At 35.9% G+C, this 16,306-nt stretch overlaps 1 protein-coding gene across 1 annotated transcript in view; it reads left to right on the forward strand.

Annotated features, from left to right (window-relative positions):
* Window positions 1–16,306, forward strand: part of LOC121383815 (synaptotagmin-5-like) — an 85,169-nt gene that overhangs the window by 54,192 nt on the left and 14,671 nt on the right. The window contains exon 3 of the mRNA XM_041513914.1: window positions 4,680–5,108. Within this exon, the coding sequence (XP_041369848.1) occupies window positions 4,680–5,108 (429 nt within the window). The remainder of the gene's footprint in view (window positions 1–4,679; window positions 5,109–16,306) is intronic.

Raw genomic sequence — 16,306 nt, forward strand, 5'->3', positions numbered from 1 at the left:
AAACTAGAATGAAAGGAAAGGAAATTAAAGTTTATTTAATGACACCTCAGCCCATTTTAGATCATTGTTATATTGTGTCTAACAAAGTTAAAGTTTGTTTTGCTTAATGACACTGCTAGAGCACATTGATTTATTAATCATCAGCTATTGGATGTCACACCTTTGATAATTTTAATATAGCCTTGGAAAGGAAACCGGTACATTTATCCATAAGCATTATTGTGTCTATATAGCCTAGTTATTTCAACACTTGGTCAGCAGTTAAAGTGGGAGGTTTTAATGATAAAACTAGAGCACATTGATTTATTAATCATAGGCTATTGGATGTCAAACATCTTGGTAATTCTGACATATATAGTCTTAGAGAGGAAACCCACTACATTTTTCATTAGTAGCAAGAAATCTTTTTTATGCCTCATCCCACAGACAGGATAGCACATACCACAGCCTTTAATATACCAGTTGTGCCATCACACACTAGCTGGACTTCATGTGTTACCCTTTCCTTCAAACTATCCAGCATTGACTATATATACATTGTACTTATCAGGCTTATACAAGTAAATGCTGATACCAAAATGTTTCAATCCTTCGTATCAAAGACCCCTGCGCGTGCTGTAACCTCACCGTGGTGCAGGGGTGTAACATTCTCTTTGAGAATGGCCAATACAGCACAAATTGAAGTTTTAGAGTAAAATTCGGTGTCCGTAAAATTCTGTGATATTTGTATTTGTATTTTTGCACAGTTCTTTACACTGTTTTTGTTTAAACCTTGAATTTTTATATTGATGTTGATCATCACTTTATTTATTTGCATATAGTTTGACACCCAATAGCCGATGTATTTTTCATGCTGGGGTGTCATTAAACATTCATTCATTCATTCATTCATATCAAAGAATAAAAATCATCATGCAATTTGAGATGATGTCCAACATGGTTTAAATGAATTAATGAAAAATAAGAGTTAAACTTTAATTTTTTAAAATTTATTTAACATGTTCTGCTTGTACATTACTTAGCATTCTGTGTAAAAGAATAAAAACATGAAACATCTCACTGCATGATCTCTACTTTAAAAAGGGTTTTAAACATGTGACATGCTCTGCATATTCATGACCTAACATTCTTTGAACAAAAATTGTAAGAATTAAGAATTAAAAAAACTGAAATGTCTTGCTGGATTATCTCTCCGTCCTTCAGAGAATGGTTATAAGCATTCTAAATGCTCTGCATGCTCATGACCTAACACTCTTTGTAAGAATTTAAAATAAAAAACACGGAACATCTTCAGCAAATTTATCTCTAATTTGCATTTAATATAATAATGGTTGGTTCAGTTGGGACTTTCGAAGGAAAGGCTGTAGAGAAAAATTCAGATTGAATTCTGCAAGGGCTATACAAGTGTGTGCTGAGCCTTCTTGTTGAGTGGACTGGGAAGCCTGATATATCATTATAGTGCTAAAAAAGACATCACTCGACACCAATTACACGTCAGAATTAGTTTAGTCCTGATGGAATGGATCACTTTCCGTCAGAGCCAGTTTCACCCACTGTTGGACAGAGTCTCAAACCGCTTCCTGCAATTAAATTCTCTGATATCTATTTGGACAGACGACCATTTTAATGGATTTTTGTGTGGATCAAGACTGCTTAAAATAAGTGTTTTTATTCATGCAGTGTCACCTTGGGTGTTAGTGCCGTTCTTTCAGCCTTCATGTTGATGTAAATATGTTATTGTCTCACACTCAAGAATTCAGGTTTGACAATCTCATTATGGGTTTTTTCCCCCAACATTGACACAAGAATTAGGGCATCTTGTAGTAACTTATTTTCTGAGACCCTTCATAGAATTCTTAATGGACTGTCTGGGTGGCCATTGACACTGTCGCCATTTTAGTTCTCCTTTTCAACATAAATGTTGAAGGTTAATGGCATCTTTATCTTATTATCATTCCGTTACCTTCCACTTTTGGATGGTTTTTCATCTTTTCATGTATAGTGGGAAGCAAAATCAAATCCTATTACTCTTAAATTTAGACCGAGCTCGGTGCCATCGTGGTTAGGCCATCGGTCTACAGGCTGGTAGGTACTGGGTTCAGATCCCAGTCGAGGCATGGGATTTTTAATCCAGATACCGACTCCAAACCCTGAGTGAATGCTCCGCAAGGTTCAATGGGTAGGTGTAAACCACTTGCACCCACCAGTGATCCATAACTGGTTCAACAAAGGCCATGGTTTGTGCTATCCTGCCTGTGGGAAACGCAAATAAAAGATCCCTTGCTGCTAATCGGAAAGAGTAGCCCATGTAGTGGCGAGAGCTGGTTTCTTCTCAAAATCTGTGTGGTCCTTAACCTGACACCATATAACCATAAATAAAATGTGTTGAGTGCGTCGTTAAATAAAACATTTCTTTCTTTTCTTTCTTAAATTTAGTGGCTTAATTGGGTTGCACAACACCAAAAATTAAAAAAAATTAAAGTTTGTTTTGTTCAACAACACCACTAGAGCAGCCAGTCCTTGGCATTTGAAAAACAATGGTGAGTGAAAAATCACACACCTCAAAACGCTTATGCTAAGGCGAGTGAAAACCAAGCATTATTAATTTATGTAAACAATTAGATGATTGCATGATTCCTACCTCTGAGGCATATTAGTTACGGGTTTACTATATTAAATAAAATCTCATAGGTGACAATGTTAATGTATGTCAGGCCTGTATGACCTCGGGGGGAGACTGGCTGCGTAATTATTGAATTTAAAATGTCATGTGAATGTCAATGCCCCAACCAACGCTATTAAATGAAGTAATTGTAGACCTATGTTTAACGAGTTATTTAAAAAAAAAAATTAATAATATGAAGGATCTAATTCAGTCAGTAGTGCAAACCTGAGATACTTCGGTCGTAGTTCTAATCGAACCACCTATGCGGAACCAGTGGGTTTTTCCCATCCCAACTATCCTAACCATGTTCATTGTACATAATAATGAAATTCAAGACAAGTTAATTCCTAATTTCCTACACATGTATAGCTGCATGTTCATCTTAACATTGAAAAGGTATCTACGTGTATAATTGTGGCATCAAATTATTTGAATAGTACATACTGTAATTAAAAAATCAAATTGTCTGCATGAGTGTATGTCATAATTATATTTCTATAACACTGCTCCTGAAATGTTTGAATAACTCTATTCCTGAACTACGCTAATGAACCAAGCATACAATTAGAAGAAAACATTATTGGTTTATTGGTTCACTTTTGCGACATTCTCTACATTTACATGTACCAATTACTGTGTTATTTCAATAATTGGTCGATACATTAACATTGTCATCTAGCTATGAGATTTTATTTGGTATAGTAAACCCTTAACTGTTTGTTATATCAGCAATTGGTGAATATATTAACATTGTCACCTATGAGATGTTATTAGTATGCATGTAACTCCTTAACTGTTTGTTTGTTTTATCAGCTATTGGTGAATATATTAACATTGTCACCTGAGATTTTATTTGGTATAGTAAACCTTTAACTGTTTGTTTGTTATATCAGCAATTGATGAATATATTAACATTGTCACCTATGAGATGTTATTAGTATGCATGTAACTCCTTAACTGTTTGTTTGTTTTATCAGCTATTGGTGAATATATTAACATTGTCACCTGAGATTTTATTTGGTATAGTAAACCCTTAACTGTTTGTTTGTTATATCAGCAATTGGTGAATATGTATTAACATTGTCACCTATGAGATTTTATTAGTATGCATGTAAATCCTTAACTGTTTGTTTGTTTTATCAGCTATTGGTGAATATATATTAACATTGTCACCTGAGATTTTATTTGGTATAGTAAACCCGTAACTGTTTGTTTGTTCTTTTAGCAATTGGTGAATATGTATTAACATTGTCACCTATGAGATTTTATTTGGTATAGTAAACCCTTAACTGTTTGTTTGTTCTATTAGCAATTGGTGAATATGTATTAACATTGTCACCTATGAGATTTTATTTGGTATAGTAAACCCTTAACTGTTTGTTTGTTCTATCAGCAATTGGTGAATATATTAACTATGTCACCTATGAGATTTTATTTAGTATGTAAACCCTTAACTGTTTGTTTGTTCTATCATCAATTGGTGAATATATTAACATTGTCACCTATGAGATTTTATTTGATGTAGTAAACCTTTAACCAATATGCCACAGAGGTGTTTATCAGTCATCTAATTATTTGTTTGTTTGTTAATTCTTTCAGCAATTTGTGAAATTATTAACATTGTCATCTACGAGACAATGTTATGAGAATATCTATGAATATTTGGTATAGTTAAATATGAGGCAGGTATCAATAATCTAATTGTTAATAAACATTCCGCAATTGATGAATACATTAATAGCAATAAGATTTTCATTTGGTACAGTAAACCCATAACTGTTTGTTCTATCAGCAATTGGTGAATATATTAACATTGTCACCTATGAGATTTTATTTGGTATAGTAAACCCTTAACTCTTTGTTCTATCAGCAATTGGTGTTAATATTTTTGTTCTATCAGCAATTGGTGAATATATTAACATTGTCACCTGTGAGATTTTATTTGGTATAACCAATATGCCACAAAGGTGGGTATCATGCAATCATCTAATGGTTTGTTTGTTTGTTCCTCCAGCAATTGGTCCGCCAGCAATCAGTGTCATCCCTCCAGGAAGAGCAGCTTGGCAGCCTTCAGCTGAGCATGGATTACAACCAAGAGACCTCCATCCTCACTGTGACCGTGATCGAGGCCCGCGACATTGTGTCCCGTGACTTCAGTGGCACCGCGACACCCTACGTCAAGGTGTCGCTGCTGCCCGAACGGCGGAACGTACTGCAGAGCAAGATTCAGAACAAGACTGTAAACCCCGTGTTTGATGAGGAGTTTCTCTTTGAGGTTTCCACGGCCAAGCTGCCACAAACAACTCTGGAAGTGTTAGTGTATGACTTTGACCAGTTCTCACGGGATGAGTGTATCGGTCAGGTGCATGTTTTGTTGGATGGGATCGATTTCTCTCATAAAGTCACGCTGTGGAACGGAATTAATCCTTTCGACAAAAAAGAGGTAGGTATATAGTTTTTGTTTTTCTCCTTCATTTTCCTCTTCTTTTTTCCTTCTCTCTCTCCATGCCCCTGCTGAATGCTTTCTTTCATTCTCCCTCTCCCAGTCCTCTGTCTCCTATCTCTCTCTTCATTGCATCTCTCCCTCCCTTTCCCTCTCCATCTGTTCTCTATGTGTCTCTGCCTGTCTTGCTGTGTTTCTGTGCATCTCTGTGTTTGTCTATCTATCTGTCTATCGCTCCCCCTCTCTCCCTCTAACCCCTTCCTTCTGTCTCTGTCTCTCTGTCTGTCTGTCTCCCTCTCTCTCTCTGTATCTCTGTCTCTCTCTCCCTTCCTCTCTCTCTCTCTCTCTCTCTCTCTCTCTCTCTCTCTCTCTCTCTCTCTCTCTCTCTCTCTCTCTCTCTCTCTCTCTCTCTCTCTCTCTCTCTGATTTGCTGATCCATGTCTATTGTCAGTGTTTTTAATGTTACCTTACCAACATGTTTCCAGTCATCCTGGTGTTTTAGTAGTAACTCAGATGAAACAAAACAGGTACATATCTTGAAAGTAGGGTTGATACTTTTGAAGATGCTTTGTCCTTCATCAACAATGCAGGTGTGATATTATTTCTGGCTAAACTCAGTTCTACTCACATGAACCTGATTTTCACATACAAACTCATCCAACATTGCACTAGACTACACTAATGGCCTGTTCAGGAACGTAAGCAATCATGGTCGCTCGCTAAACTGGTTTTTGTGATGACAGAAGATGATGGTACCAGTCCAGTTGTTCCTAAGTGCCCGAACTACTGAACATGACACAGGTTATAAAATATTTTCTGGAGCGGAGTGGATGTAGTTTTATGTGTGCATATACCAAGAAGGTTTTGCACATGCCTGTCACAGGCTTTACCTCTGACATCGCCAGTGACTAAGTCCGGGGCAGGAGTGGGGGGTTGGTAAGTTTGAGGTGGGCGGAATTTGGAATACAAATTTAGAAATTAGGTCAAAGACCTAAGGCCAAAATGAGCTGATTCATCCTACTCATGTCTGGACAAAATGTTAAAGTCTAAAAATAAAATTAGAGTGCTCGGCCAAAAAGGTTTGAGCAATTTAGATGGGCTACCAAAATGAAGTGCGTTAGACTGTTTATTAAAAAATAAACATAAAATTTTGAACTATAAGTGTAATATGGCCAAAAAAGGAGGTTACCTGTCCTAGGAAAGGTTGGCCGCGGGACTCATGGCGTGTTCATGGACTGCTGGGCTCTGAGGTTGAGGAGAAAATCAGGCAAGTTCAAGTAACAAGCTGTGATAACTCCCTTGTAGTCCTATTGAAGGGCCAGCTTGAGGATGTGGTATAGAGTTGCATTCTCCATCTCTGGTCTTAGTATAACTTGCCGGTACAGCCCGTCCCGCGTACACATCACAAAGTTCAGGCTGACGTTGCTCCCCATTATCTGGTAATTTCCTGTGCCTTGATGGGGATGGCCATCTGGGAGGAATTCGTGAAATCCCCCTGGATCGTGTTCTAGTACTGTTGTGTGGCAGCTTATAGCATATGATCGCCCAAGGAGAGAGTGTTGGTTTCAGTGGGGCCTTATCTGCAACCTTCCTCTTCTTGGGTTCCTGGTACATGCCTGCTACCAGCTCCGCAACAGCAACAGTGGGTGGAGATGCAGGTGGCTGGTCTGTTTCTTTGGGCCGCCTGGGCCGCACCTAGCATGGTCTGCTGCTAAGTATTGGGGGGCGTTGGAGCTCAACGGACCACCCCTGGCAGTTAAGCCACCGGTTTTGGTCCCCCCGAGCCACCCCCTGCCAGTCTCGCCTTCTTGTTGGAAGTAGGTGGGACCGCCCCTGGTGGTTAACCCTCTGGGTTTGGTCCCCCCTGAGCTGCCTTGGTTCACCTTTTTCTCCTACTTGTCAATCTAAGGGGCTTATTGTCATTGTATATAAGGGTGACAATAGCCTTGTTGCTGTCATGCTGAACACGATACTTGGTCAGAGGACCAAGCATGTTCAACACAGCCCCAAAGGTGGGGGGGGGGGGGGGGGGGGGGAGCTACGGAGATGATTTCAGAAACAAACTTCATTGTTTAGTGCTCAGAACAGGAATATTTTCTGGAGAAAATAATGTTTATGTTTGTGACTATGTTAGATCAGTGTGATATGTTAGGAGATCACAGTGCCAGTCACATTTATTTGCAAGTGCTCAGCATCCTGAACACACATCAGATCATAAAACTCTTATTTGGAGAAAAAGTAAATGTTTGTTTGTGACCATCAAAGAATTTCTGAGAGTTTTCTTCATAAACCCAGTATCATAAAATTCTGGCTCTGCTCAGTGGTAACATCAAGACATTGCTTAAATTTCTATGGACACTGGAGCAACCAACACTTAAGAACTCACCAGAGTTACAGCTAGACTTTGATGTTTAAGAGGAGTTATCGCTCTTGTTCCCCATCACTCCCCTGACACTACTTCAAGGAGAGTCATTTTTAACTCCCCTTAGCATGTGATTTTATGTTGTATCAATATAGTAATGTCTTAAATGACCATGCATAGCTAGTGTGTAATTAATCACTCTTCTCAGTTTGTTTCTCAGCAAGGTCTGGAGTTACAGAAATGATAATTTAAGCTGGAATTTGTGTAGAAACTTTAGTTTCAACCCACTTTAAAGTATATGCTACCATATGGTGTTGTAACAGCACCCTTATATGGACCTGTAATATAGGTTTTCCCATCCAACTCTGTAATACCCTGTGGCTGATACATTGTCAAAGGTCATGGTATGTACCATCTTGGTTGTGGGGGAAGTACACCTAAAAATTATGCTTCTCTTAGTGTTGAATGGAAGAGTGTGTGGGTGTGGATAATTTTTGGCATGCTTCAGATAACTGTTCAAGCATGCCTGTCGTGGGCACAACCTCTGACTTCGCCAGAGAATTCTGTCCATGACAGTGTGGAAGAGTGTACAATGTTGCTTCCTATCCTATTTAAGGACCACCATACAATTCTGATGCCCTCTCAGAGTGTACCTGCATGCTGCCCTCCCATCCCCCTCCTCTCCCATAATCTACAACACTGCTCCAATTACTATAGCTCCGTTAGACAAACCCTGTTATGACTACTGACTAATTAATGTCTGTCTCGATCTTGTTTTGACTGGGTTTCTATGTCTTGTCAGCATTGTTTCAAATTAAGAAGATGGGGTGTAGTCAGTCCAGGATCGATGCCCGTCAGTTTGCCCACTGGGTTAATTTTTTTTCCAACCAGTGCACCACAACTGATATATCAAAGGATATGGTATGTGTTGTCTTATCTGTGGTAAAGTGCATATAAAAGATCCCTTGCTACTAATGAAAAAATGTAGCGGGTTTCCTCTCTAAGACTATATATAAATATTACCAAATGTTTGACATCCAATAGCCGATGATTAACAGTGTTCTTGCTGGGTGAAAATTAAAGGAGGGCTGCCATTCAGCATCACACCCTTCAAAAAATAAAAATAAAATAAAAAGGGTGGGGGTGGGGTGGGGGGGTCGTTTGGTTACCTTATTGTTGTGTGTTGGTAGACTTTGTGAAAACCGGCCTCAGTGGCATCATGGTTAGGTCATCGGTCTACAGGCTGGTAGGTAATGGGTTCGGATCCCAGTCGAGGCATGGGATTTTTAATCCAGATACCGACTCCAAACCCTGAGTGAATGCTCCGCAAGGCTCAATGGGTAGGTGTAAACCACATACACCAACCAATGATCCATAACTGGTTCAACAAAGGCCATGGTTTGTGCTATCCTGCCTGTGGGAAGCTCAAATAAAAGATCCCTTGCTGCTAATCTAAATCTGTGTGGTCCTTAACCATATGTGTGACACCATATAACCGTAAATAAAATGTGCTGAGTGCGTCGTTAAATAAAACATTTCTTTCTTTCTTTACTTTGTGAAAAGACATACTCCTTATTTTGCCTACAAAAAGGTTTATAAATACAAAATACAAGCAGACTCGTCTTTTAATTGAACTGAAGATGATATCGGTCTGACATTCACAGGCAGTTCTGGTTTTGCTCAATCGATCAAAGTTTTAATATTGTTATTTTTAATAAAGATTTCAAGATATACGAAAAACAATAAAGATGTTTGTAAAATGATCCACTAATGTCGGATACATTTTTAGTTATTTCCATCTTCATCGAATGAATCGATCGCTGTGATAAAATATCGCCAGCTGATAAAAAGGTTCGTTTTTGTAAAGGCGTTGTATATATTATTTGGCACTCAAGATAAATGATTGACAGAAATGGCAGAAAGTAAAAATCATCAGTTACAATGAATTATATCTGCAACTGAGGACAAAATATCAGACGATAGTTAGTGGAAACAAAAGACAGAATGACCGTTCTGATCTCGTGACAAATTTGGCGCCAAATAAATGAGGGGTTTTTTTCGGTCGGAAATTGCCAAATCCATAAAAAAATTAAAAAATTTCATTGCTCAAATAAAATATATAACTTTTATTGTGTCTATTAAACATACAAATGGATACAGATATGGGACAAAATAGAGGCTGTTAAAAATACTGTTAAATTACGTTACGGTAACTGTCGTATAAATGATTCATCAATTGCTTTTTTGTACACAACGCGGATTATTTCCTTTGATGTCCAGTGTGCAGACTGATCATTGAATGGATAATTTCTTGTTTTTAAATACGTGTTTATTTGTTACAAAAATTACTGGTTTAAAACATACTTTAGATGTAGGCTCACATTGCTATAGTACAGTAGGTGAGCATTTTGCATTTGGCAAAAACCTTTTAAAACTGACATAGATAAAACAAAAATAATGTTTAAACCCTGAGAAATTCATACCTTAAATAACAATATATATCTTTAAAGAATGAGCATATGTATAGAATTGTACAATTATAACATGCCAACACATTTGGCAGGAACAACATGTACAAATATATAAAATTACATACATGTAATCACAGCAAACACCAGCTAGACCATTAACCAAAACATTGACAAAATACCACTTGGTAGTCGCACAATACACATGCAGTACAAAGGACTACCTGGACATACATGTATCAATTCTTAACCTTCAGTATCAATTGATTTCACTAATTAAAAGCAATTATTCTTCAACATATAAAAGTTAATGCTTTCACCAAGACATGGTCATATAATTTAAATTAATCTATACTCGTAATGCTAGGTCCTAATGTAATTTGGATGTCTATTGATTTTTGTCGCTGTTAGGAAAATTGGAGTGTTAGTGGGATGGAAGCCTTACATGTACTTGACAATTCTGTCTACTCAGACGGGGAAACTTGATGTATTCATCTTACAATGAGAAGCATATTAGAATAAAAACAATATTTTATTACAGTGTGGCAGTGGGTCTTTTCTCAGTGTTTAAATGTCAATATATACTCTTCAAAAGAAGAAACGCAAAACCACATTGTCGTAACATTTGGAGAATTGATTTAATTATTGAATGGTGAGTCCGATAATTACCAAATGTTGCAGGATTGTTCACAATTCACTCTAGTCCATTGTGAGTAAGTGATAGGACACACCACCAAGGTCAAGGTCATCTGGAGTCAATACCGGGTGTGGCCTCGGCGTGTGTTGACAACTGCCTGGCACCGCCTGCCCATTGAAGCAACCAGAGTACGGATGACGTCCCGGGGGATGGTGGCCCACTCGGCCTGCAAGGCTGCTGCCAGCTCGGGCAGGGTCTGGGGCTGTGGTTGTCGCTGTCGGAGGCGTCGGTCCAACTCGTCCCATAGATGCTCAATTGGGTTCAAATCCGATGATATCGATGGCCAAGGAAGGACATTAATGTTGTTGTTCTGTAGGAAAGCCGTTGTGAGACGTGCTGTGTGAGGCCTGGCGTTGTCATGTTGGAACACTGCGTTGGCGTTGGCCATAACTGGAACGATGTGTGGCCAGAGGATCTGGTCAATGTAGCCCTGTGCATTCAGGTTGCCCTGCACGTGGACCAGGTCAGTTCTGCCAGTGTGTGAGATGGCTGCCCACACCATGACACTACCCCCGCCGAATCTGTCCACTTCCTGCATGCAGTTTGCCGCATAACGTTCACCACGACGCCTATACACGCGACATCTTCCATCATGACGTCGGAGCAGACATCGGGACTCGTCACTGAACCACACCTGTCTCCATCACAGTTGAGGCCATTGTCGATGAATCTGGCACCACTGCAGTCAGAGTCGACGGTGTTGTGGTGTTAAGATGACACCTCGAACTGGACGTCTGGCACGAATTCCTACCTCAAGTAGGCGGTTCCGTACGGTCTGGTCGGATATCCTGCGCAAACCTGGTATTGCTGCGGCTGTGGAGGTGGCAGTAGTCAATCGTTCCCGAAGGTGGCGTACCCGGATGTAGCGGTCCTGCCCGGGGGTAGTGACCCATGGTCGACCGGATCTAGGGAGGTCACGTGTTGATCCATGTTGCTGGTAACGGTCCCACAGTCTGGAGATGGTGCTTGGGGACACATGGAATGCCCTGGCAACGGCCGTTCTGGATTCGCCTGCGTCTAGTCGGCCGATGGCATTGTTTCTCTGCGGTTCACTGAGACATGGCATGTCCTGGATTGTCAACTGTCGGCCAGATACAGAGGCCAGGCAAGCGAACACCCTGCACTTTTATACTGTCGGTGTTCATGTTGCACGTGCAGACAACGCACGTGCAGTGGTGTCATGGTTTGCACGTGGCTGCGTTTTTGCGAATATTCACATTTTGGAACTTTATTGTACAGTAGCTGCGTTTTATCGAATGTAACCGTGGGAATGTGTTTGGGACATGCAATGACCTTATATTCACAAAGCATGAACCGGTAGGAAACATAAAATCGGAGTTATAACCCATTTGTACCCTTTTGCGTTTCTTTTTTTGAAGAGTATATTAGAGCATTTAAACAAAGTCTCAAAGTGGCATTATAATAATCACAATAAGTGTTCAGGTTTCCTGTTGTTAAATGCTACACTGTGGATTTTATAAATGTCATCACCCCTAAAATAGTTATGGATTGTTTCAACAATAGTTTACATACATGTACATATAAGTCCATAGTGGAGCCTGTTCATTTAATGGTTCCATTTTCCCCATCCCAACCAGTGTTTCATGACTGGTACTGTATATTGATTAAAGGCCATCATATGTCAGGGCTATTAAAATAAAATTTGCCAATTGCTTTCAAAATTTGCATTTGGCGAATTTGACGAGTGCCAGAGCTAGCCTGTATGTGTTGTCCTGTTTTTGGAAATGTGGATATAAAAGATCCCTTGCTGTTAATGCAAAAATGTTTGGGTTTTTTTATATGTATATATATATATATATTTGTTTGTTTTTTACACCTTCGTGTAATTATAGGTGATGTATTTTTCATGCTGGAGGGTCAATAAAACTTAATTAATTCATTCTTCCAAAGACTACTGTATGTCAGAGTTGCCAAATGTTTGACATCCATTAGCCAATAATTAATTAATCAATGTGGTCAAGTGGTGTCATTATACAAAACAACGTTTAATTTTTAATGGTTCCACAAACTAGTTATATTCTTATTAAATATGTCCAAGTATCCTCTAATATACATGTACATGTAACGTTATCAAAAGTAAACATATATATGGATTATTGCAATACTTGTTTACATTGTAGATTTATGTACACACATGCATTGTGAATTAGTTTCCAATCCCTTCCCTTATACAATTATCAAATATCACAGTGTACCCATTACAAATGTTATCAAAGCTGAAAGTATCATGGATTAATTGTTTTACACTATAGTCTGTCCCATCATTTTTATAAATAATTTCTGTGTGGTTTGACATATAAGACAAAAAGTAAAAGTGTTTTGGCAATAACAATAATATACTATTTTTGTGTACAATTTACAAATCATTTGACTCAGAAATAAATAAGTTGTAGTAAATTCCATAGCATGAAATTGACCCAGAAATAAATAAGTTGTAGTAAATTCTATAGCATGAAATTGACCCAGAAATAAATAAGTTGTAGTAAATTCCATAGCATGAAATTGACTCAGAAATAAATAAGTTGTAGTAAATTCCATAGCATGAAATTGACTCAGAAATAAATAAGTTGTAGTAAATTCCATAGCATCAAAAAAAAGTGTTCTCTCTGGGACAGACTATAGATTGCATTGTACAATATGTGCTGCATAATTAATGGAGACAGCATGTATATACATAGCTTTTTTTTTCAAAATACTTTCTTATCTTATTAAAGGGACATTTCTGAGTTTGCTGCATTGTAAGATATTTCTGACTAATAAAATATTTCTACAATTAAACTTACATATTGAATATATTTTCTTGTTTAGAATATCATTGTCTGTATATTCAATGTGTTTCTGGTCATCTTAATATTTGTAAGAAGCCCAAACTAGATTTTGTCTTGAAATAATTTTGTACTTACAAAAAAAGAAAGAAAAAAAAAGAGGAAATATTCTCAGTGGTGATACAGCTCATATAAACATATTATTTAATCAAAAATTTTAAATTAACTAAACATTTATTTGCACTATGTAGCACTGACATTTTATCCACCTATTAAAATATATCTATCACTCCATGTAAAGACTGGCAAATAAAATGTATACAGTAGTACAAATATTAGAACGAAACGAAACATGTTTGATATACAGCCACTAATATTTTATGCAGAAAAATATATTTGATATGTACACATGTAATTACAATTGTTAAAAAGTCTCTGTTAGTCGATAACATCTTAAAAATTGCAGCAAACTCAGGAATATCCCTTTAAACAGTGTGCCCTTTACAAATCGCCACTGAAGATAGATAGTTCACATACAAATAGATCAATGCTTGCATGTTGAAGCCTGTAAATTTGGTTCCAAATGTTTCTTTTTATTCTTACTAAACATGACAGCTAGTATATTAGGTGTGTAGAAATGATATTGTCTAACTGAAAATATTTATCAATTAAATGCTTCAACACTACCGGTAATTTATATTGTATGTTTATGTACAAACATGCATGGTAAAATTTGGGAATTTTGTTCCAAAATCTTTTCTTACCCTTAATAAATACAATAGTTTATATGTGCCATTACAAATATCAAAATTGAAAATATTTATGAATTGTTTCAACACTATAGTTTACATTGTACATATGCATGTGTACGTGCACCATGCATGGATGCATGCGTGATGAAACTTGTAGATTTGGTCTCATAATATTTCTCTTTCCTTATTAAATGTTAGTGCATGGCTTTTCATAAATGTCATTTTCCGTGAAAATATTTATGGATTGTTTCAACAACTGTTTACATTCGTGTAAATGCATGCCTGGTGTTCAGACCCTACATTTAGTTTGAAAATCCATAACCAATTGCTTTTAATGACTGGCTGGATGCTTGTTCCTTGTTTTCACAGCAGGAAACACTTTTCTGTATGGTACTGCATGGTAATGTGTTTTCTTTGAAATACATTAATGAGATTTATTGATGAGATTCGTTTTTCTAAATAATTTAATTCCACACTGAATGTAGGATATTGTATTACCAGTACAATAAACAATTGTTATAAATCATACTATAATATACACACATGGACACAGTTACAGAGTGTTTCATGAACATGTCTTTCAGACTCTTATGCATCTTAAAGGGACCGTCCTGGGTTGGCAGCCATTGTAAGAGGTTTCTGACTAAGAGAACCTTTTTGGTGACTAGAATTATATATTAAATTAGTTTTATTCTTTAGAATATCAGTGTATCCAATATCAAGTCTGTTTGCAGTCATGAACTATTGCTTGTATAACGGTAATGTTTGTTTTACTTTGTAATATATATATATATATATATATATATATTATACCTATGGAATTAGGGAAGATAAAATCTAGTTTGTTTTTACTTTGTAATATATATATATATATATATATATATATATATATATATATATATATATATATATATATATATATATATATATATTATACCTAGGAATTAGGGAAGATACAATCTAGGTTTTTTTAAATTTGTAATATATATATATATATATTATACCTAGGGAATTAGGGAAGATACAATCTAGTTTGTTTTACTTTGTAATATAGATATATATATATTATACCTAGGGAATTAGGGAAGATACAATCTAGTTTGTTTTACTTTGTAATATATATATATATATATATATATATATATATATATTATACCTAGGGAATTAGGGAAGATACAATCTAGTTTGTTTTACTTTGTAATATACATGTATATATATATATATATATATATATATATATATATATATATATTTATACCTAGGGAATTAGGGAAGATACAATCTAGTTTGTTTTACTTTGTAATATATATATATATATATATATATATATATATATATATATATATATATATATATATATATATTATACCTAGGGAATTAGGGAAGATACAATCTAGTTTGTTTTTACTTTGTAATATATATATATATATATATATATATATATTCTAATACCTAGGGAATTAGGGAAGATACAATCTAGTTTGTTTTACTTTGTAATCTATATATATATATATATATATATATATATATATATATATATATATATATATATATCTATATATATATTATACCTAGGGAATTAGGGAAGATACAATCTAGTTTGTTTTACTTTGTAATATATATATATATATATATATATATATATATATATATATATAGTATATATATATATATATATATATATATTATACCTAGGGAATTAGGGAAGATACAATCTAGGTTTTTTTAAATTTGTAATATATATATATATATATACCTAGGGAATTAGGGAAGATACAATCTAGTTTGTTTTACTTTGTAATATATATATATATATATATATATATAATATACCTAGGGAATTAGGGAAGATACAATCTAGTTTGTTTTACTTTGTAATCTATATATATATATATATATATATATATATATATATATATATATATATATATATATATATATATATATATTATACCTAGGGAATTAGGGAAGATACAATCTAGTTTGTTTTACTTTGTAATATATTATATATATATATATATATAGGGAAGATACCTAGGGAAATTACTTTGTAATATATATATATAGGTATTTTATATATATTATAATCTATATATATATATTATACCTAGGGAATTAGGGAAGATACAATCT

This window comes from Gigantopelta aegis, chromosome 10, assembly GCF_016097555.1.
Source record: "Gigantopelta aegis isolate Gae_Host chromosome 10, Gae_host_genome, whole genome shotgun sequence".
NCBI classification, from domain to species: Eukaryota; Metazoa; Mollusca; class Gastropoda; order Neomphalida; family Peltospiridae; genus Gigantopelta; species Gigantopelta aegis.